Below are 6,525 nucleotides of genomic sequence, written 5' to 3'. Positions count from 1 at the left end.
ACACATGGACACAGACCTTTACACTGGAGGAGCGTTAAATTCATGTATTTACATTTTAATATTTTTCAATAACTGTGATGTAATGTTTTACCATTTTCAAATCCAATATTTCATTGTTGATTTTTTATGTTTCTGAAAACACAAACATGAAGATGTGGAGAAACACACACACACACACACACACACACACAACACACACACACACACACACACACACACACACACACACAGAGAGGCATGCAGGGAGACATTCCTGCAGGAACACATACGTACACGCATGCATGCACACCCACTTCAGCTGTAATAAGCAGGCTGCGTTTCTGAAAGAGGACGGCAGCGATTATGTAACCGCTGGATCTCTCTCACACACACACACACACACACACACACACACACACACACACACACACACACACACACACACACACACACACACACAGGCTGCAGGAACAGTCTGTATGATATGAACTGTAAAATGAAAACAGGCTGAATCAGAAACCGTCGAGGTTCTGGACTCGAGTCCTGACACGTCAGTCTTCAGTCCTCGACTCTCAGTGATTCTCACGTCTCATTAATCTGCTAATTATCTTCTAAATTAATCTATTATTTGTTTGGTTCATAAAATGGACCGAAGCCCGAGGACACGTCTTCAAATGTCCAAAACCCAACGTTACTGACAACAATGAAGGTCCAGACTGAGAATCAATAAATAATTAAGTATTAATTAGGCAGAAGTGACCTCATGTTACTGGTGATTGATGGATGAGCTAAGCAGCAGCTGGACGGTGACCAGCTGTGGGTCCAGACTGGCATCTGGATCGGTGGGAGGAGCAGAGGGAGGGAGCTTCCTGTCTTACCTGTACAGTGTCCGTAACGTTTTCCCGCCACGCTGTCCAGCACGGCGAGGGTCAGGTTGTCTGGAGTGTCAGGGTGAAGAGGAGTCCCGCCTCCTCCTCCTCCTCCTCCTCCTCCTCCGGTCTCTGTGATCAGGCTGGCCTCAGAGCTCTGCTCGTCACTGGACAGAGACGGACTGCGGACGTCTCCTCCTCCAGAACCAGAACCAGAACCGGAACCGGAGCCGGAGCCGTTAGCGCTGCTGGGCACCGTCACCAGACCGGTCCCAGTAGCTGAGGGCCAGGAGGGGGGGTCCTCACTGTCGGGGCTGCAGGGGTCAAAGTGTTCAAATATTTCATCAGGATTTATCCAGAAAATATTCCCTCAGTTGCTGATGAAATTTACTGAGTGACGCGTGAAGTTGGTGAATGAAATAATAATAATATATATAATAATACAAGTGACTGGCTGCTTCCTGACCCCCCCCCCCCCCCCCCCCAAACAGAGGAATGGACAGAGAAAGTTAATGAAGTAAACACAATGAAAAAACACGTTTTAATAAATTTACTAAGTTATGGTTAAAGGTCGTCTGTCAGCAGGTTGTTATGACATCATCGTTAGCTTCTGTTGCTAGGCGACATGAGCGAAGGGAAAGTGTCGGTGACGCAGTGTAAAGAGACAGAGTCCAGGTCAGGAGGAGGAGGTGGTGGATGTGACAGGAGAGCCGTGTGTTCGATTCCCATGGTGTTTCTATTACCCATGACCATTTGTCGTTATTACTGTAACCATGACAACAGAGATCGTCTAATGTTTAGGAAGAACTTATTCTAACCCAAACCAGCATCTTTTCCTGAACCTAACCGGTTATTATAGTAACCACGGCGACAATCGGTACAGCGCTGTCGGTACAGTCGAGTCTTTATTATGGTAACCATAACAACAGGTTCGTTACGCCTGCCGCCTGTAGGGGCGCTGTCTCCCGAGACGCTGCGATGGGAGACATTCACTGAACCCGTGTTGTCTGTCGGACACGTGTGTTTATACATTTCTAGTCTTTTCCTTTTCTCTTTCTCAAACCTACGTGATTCTCTCACTGGGGTTAAATACGTCCTTTTCTCAGATGTAAAACTTTCTCCTGAAAACATTTAGTCTATGAAGAAGGAGAAAGGAAGTCTTCTTCTTCTGCTCTAACAGCAGCTGTGTCTCTGGAACTACGAAGGCGCTGAAGCCTGTTATTAAACTACAGGCCGGAGCATCGACCAGCTGCGACGTTAGAAATGAAGACAACAGACTTCCTGTTTATTATTGCAATATAAAAGTTCTCTCGCTCTTTTCATCACCAACTCCGTTTCTGATTCAGACATTCGTCTATGAATTATGCATCTTCCTGCTCATCTCTCTCTCTCTCTTTAATGTCAATCAGTACAGAAGTGAAAATAAAGCAAGGCTCATTCTGTTCCTAATTTCTTTCTTTTAAAAAATGACCGTAGCGATAAGAACCGTTAAAGTACCGGATGGATAAGTGGTATCATTAAAGTAGTAGAACCGTAAACGAAACTGTCCCTGTCTGTAACTGGTGAAATGTTCCCAACCATCCACTAAAGGAAGAACTGTAACAGTCCAGATGGTTCAGTTCCTCTTCACTGACTGAACAGGAACATTTCTGACATTTTAGCTTTAGAAATGTTTCATTGACACAGTCAGTGATTCAGTCAGTGACCAATCAGTTCATCAGTTAATTGACAAACTGGTTCAGCTCAGCATTAATCATGGACAACCTCTGTAGAACTCAAACACACTGAAGCTGGACCACACATGTAAATATCTAATGATAATAAAACCTTAATAAATAATAAAAGGGCAGAATGGAGTCAGTGGATTTAGCCAATCAGCTGCTGGATGACAAGTCCACCTATGTCTCACCTGAACACCTCCCGAGCCTGGCCGCTCTCAGGTGATGTCTCCCTGAAGAACGGTACGACCCGGGACAGGCTGGCCCTCCGACGGGACGCCCCGGTCCCCCCGCTGGCCTTGTCCGCCACCCCGCCGACGAAGCCTCCGGCCCGGGTCAGCGCCGTGGTCTGCTTCTTCAGGAACTTCTCCAGCGGTTTCATCCCCGCCGGCATGGTGGGACGCTGGGTGGGGTGGGGGGGGGGGGGGTGGGGGGTGGGGGGTGTTTAAAGGATGATGATACAGGGAGACAGAGGTGGGGGGTGCGGGGGGGGGGCAGATGGTTCCTACATCCTACAGCCCCTGCAGGTCGGGGCGGGCAGGTGTGAGCAGGTGTGACGGACCCTCCGAGGCTCAGCGCGGCTTCTCTGGAGGAACAAACCGATTTTAACCCATTGGTGGAGGCGGAGGTGGGGGGGGGGGGGGGGGGGGTGAGTGGTGGATGTAGGCGGTAGAGAGTCCTTCTCTCTCTCTCTCTCTCGGATCACTGCACCGCGACCCCCCCCCCCCTCCTCCTGCCAAAAATCCCCCAGAAACCTGCTCCGTGCGGCGGCGGCTCTCGGCCGCTCCTCCCCGCTGCACCGCGTCCTCTGCCCCGGCTCTCTGCTCTCTCTGCAGCCGCCGCGTAAACACCGAGCTCCGGCGCCGAGCGACCGATCCGTCGGCGGAAAAAGAACCTGATAATATGAACCCCAAACAGAGCTCTCCCTGTCGGCCCTGCGCCTCCGCAGCTCCCCGGTGGTTCCTCCGTGAGCTGAACCGGGACTCCGGGGCCGTGTTATTTCACCGGCGGCTGGTTTCTCCGTGATATCTCCGACACGAATGACGGCGGATCGACGCTGGAGGATTTTTTTTTCTTCTCTTCCTCCTCACACACCTGGAGGAGGAGAACCCGCCCGGCCCGGTGCGTTCGCGTGTCGTGGGTTTTCTGAGCAGCGGCAGGAGCGGTGGCGGGTTGTGTTTTTTTCAGGTCAGATACTGCAGAGGCTCCGACGGTCCCCCGGCTCAGCAACACACAGCCGAGCTCTCTCTCTCTCTCTCTCTCTCTCTCTCTCTCTCTCTCTCTCTCTCTCTCTCTCTCTCTCTCTCTCTCTCTCTCTCTCTCTCTCTCTCTCTCTCTCTCTCTCCCTCTCTCTCTCTCTCTCTCTCTCTCTCCCTCTCTCTCCCTCTCTCCCTCTCTCTCTCTCTCTCTCCTCCCCTTCTGCTAAATTAGTGGAATGAGAAGTGACTCGTAACATTCACACCCCCCCCCCCCCCGCTCTGATCTGCTGCAGTTGCGCGCCCCCGATAGAGAGCGGGCGCGCGCAACTGCATGCACATTTTAACTTCCAGTGCTGTAAAATTGATGGAAATGGAAATATCCCTGACGACAGGCAGCGGGTCGGATCATCAGGGGAGAGAAGTTACTCGTTTAGTTTCTGACACAAAACATTCATTTCATTCAAAGCCACAGTGGCGGGAAAGTAACGCAGACCTTTTATTTAACAGCATCAATCCCAGTGTCAAAATAAGATACTCCATTAATCCAGCAGCGTGAAAGTGTATAAATATCATCAGAAAAATAACTATAAAAAATAAAAGCACTTACTATACATGTATGTGTGAATATCTATATACCTATGCACGTGCTTAGACACCCCTGAAGTGGACCGTACCATTTCTTCACCTTGTCTTCCTGCCTCCCTCCATCAGTGGCTTCTGTACAAGGAAACTGAGACACAGGTGAGTGTAATTAGCAGATGCTGACTAGCTAGCTTGTTTAATAAACTTTACTTTAGTACTGTCAGTTTCTTAATTAGATTGTGTCAAGTATCTACAAATGAACACTCATGTTTCTAACTTTAGCCTTAAGTTATGGTCAAGCGCCTAATGTTAGCTTGTTACAAATTTTATTATTTTATTTATTATTATTTATTTTATTATTAATCATTTTTAGCTCTATGTTACAGTTTAGCTAAAAATAATAATATAAAATAATAATGACACACATTCTTTTGTTAAAGATATGAATGGATGGACTGTGGAGGCCTAAAACTGCCATTATAATTCATAACTAAAGGAGGAGAAAGTACAGATCATTTAAAAGTAGGGACGTCCTGATGATCCTGATCTGTCTTTTAATATCAAGTATTTTTTCACTCAACGTTTATTTAAATCTCAAAGATCATCGCCTATGAGAGTAAACGTAAAACAGAATAAAAACAAAAATAATTGTGTTACATCCCAAAGCGGAGCAGTTTGTCATCATGGTTTTAAACTGACTGATACTGTCGGTATCAGCTGTACACGAGGATGTCGTTAAACGTCCTCATCAACCTCTGTCTCTCATTTAGAGGCTTGTTAGCAACCGAGACGTAAAGAAGATTCAACAAATCAACTCCGGGGTATTTACTCATGTATTTTATGTCATAGAATAAAATGTCTTACGATTTTTCTAAATTGGCTTTTTTAAGTGAGGACATTTTGAAATGTGCCGTTTTCAGAAAGTGGATGTTTTAGAAAAACTGGGGATTTTTTGTCCAGTTTTCACTTTCCTAAAGAAAAGGTTAAAGGTCCCGTCTTGGTTTTAGTGTCACTGTGAGAATCAGGATGGACTGTTAGACCGGTCACTGAGCATCTTCAGTTTAGAAGTAAAAGTGTTTGTTTGTCTGTGTCAACATCAACATGTAAACATCTGCTGACTATTGATTCCAAATAGAGTCACATGACCCTTCATTGATCTGTGTGTGCATGGTCATTATGTGTTCGTGCAGTAACCTGATCAGGTTTCGTCAGTTTCACAACCGCAACAATCAGCTGAGCGGCCGTAACTCGACACACACGGACGGACTCCACTCATCAGCATCTTCCTCCTCCTCCTCCTCCTCCTGGAGGAGCAGTCTGCAATATGTTACTGTAAACTGACACCAGCTCCATCATTGACCTGAGTACAACACAACAGAGAAGCTCAGTACAAACATACAGGAGGTTCAGCTGCAGAAAGTTCGACTGTAAAGATACAAAAATAAAATGAATGAGAGAAAAAGCAGTAAAAGCTGTGTAATGACGGAGGGAGACGTCAGATAAAACACCAGTGAGTAATGATTCAGGGTTATTTAATACCTTTGAGTAGAAAGACATTAACTACATATGTGGATAAATAAAGACCAAGACCATGATTAAATTTCAAGGTTTACTCACAGGTAAATACAGGTGAACCTTCAGATTTTCTACGAGTTTTATATTTAGGTTAAAATAACTGAGGGAAAGATCTTGTGTAAAGGTTAAAAAAAAGTATTTTATTTACTTGTTGAAGTAAAAGCCAAACCTCGTCCAGTTCTTATGTTATTACACTTTGTTTGGTTCTTGTGTTGAACGAACTCATCATGAGGGTCGATGACACGGTCGAGACTCTGTCATGATAACAGCAGCGATGTCGCACGAGAGATCAGCTGATTGAATTCTAGAGGAACTTGTTGGATAAATATTTACAACTTGAAGATGAAAGACTGATTTTGAATTAAATACTGAATTAAATAATGTCACGACAGTCTGAAGTGAAGGCCGCTGTCTGAGGAGCAGTTTGTTGATGTGTTGAGACTGAGAGTTAAAGGGTTAAATGAAAGAGAAATGAGCGGTTTGGTCCATCACCAGCTGAGCCTCTTTGTGTCCAGCAGCTGCTGCTGAATATTCATGAGGAGGAGAGACTGTGTGCAAGCCGATTGGCTGTTGGGGCCTGTCAATCATAGAGTTTACATAAGA

General features: G+C 46.1%; 1 protein-coding gene across 1 annotated transcript in view; it reads right to left on the bottom strand.

The window, feature by feature from the left end:
• Positions 1–3,886, bottom strand: part of rapgefl1 (Rap guanine nucleotide exchange factor (GEF)-like 1) — a 33,043-nt gene extending 29,157 nt beyond the window's left edge. Inside the window, exons 1-2 of the mRNA XM_056401140.1 lie at positions 2,758–3,886; positions 858–1,162 (exon numbers count right to left, since the gene is read on the bottom strand). Coding sequence (XP_056257115.1) covers positions 858–1,162; positions 2,758–2,960 — 508 coding nt within the window. The 5' untranslated portion in view covers positions 2,961–3,886. The remainder of the gene's footprint in view (positions 1–857; positions 1,163–2,757) is intronic.
• Between the last annotated feature and the right edge of the window lie 2,639 nt (positions 3,887–6,525).

Source organism: Seriola aureovittata, chromosome 17 (assembly GCF_021018895.1).
Source record: "Seriola aureovittata isolate HTS-2021-v1 ecotype China chromosome 17, ASM2101889v1, whole genome shotgun sequence".
NCBI lineage: Eukaryota > Metazoa > Chordata > Actinopteri > Carangiformes > Carangidae > Seriola > Seriola aureovittata.
This window is presented reverse-complemented; position numbering and strand designations above follow the sequence as displayed.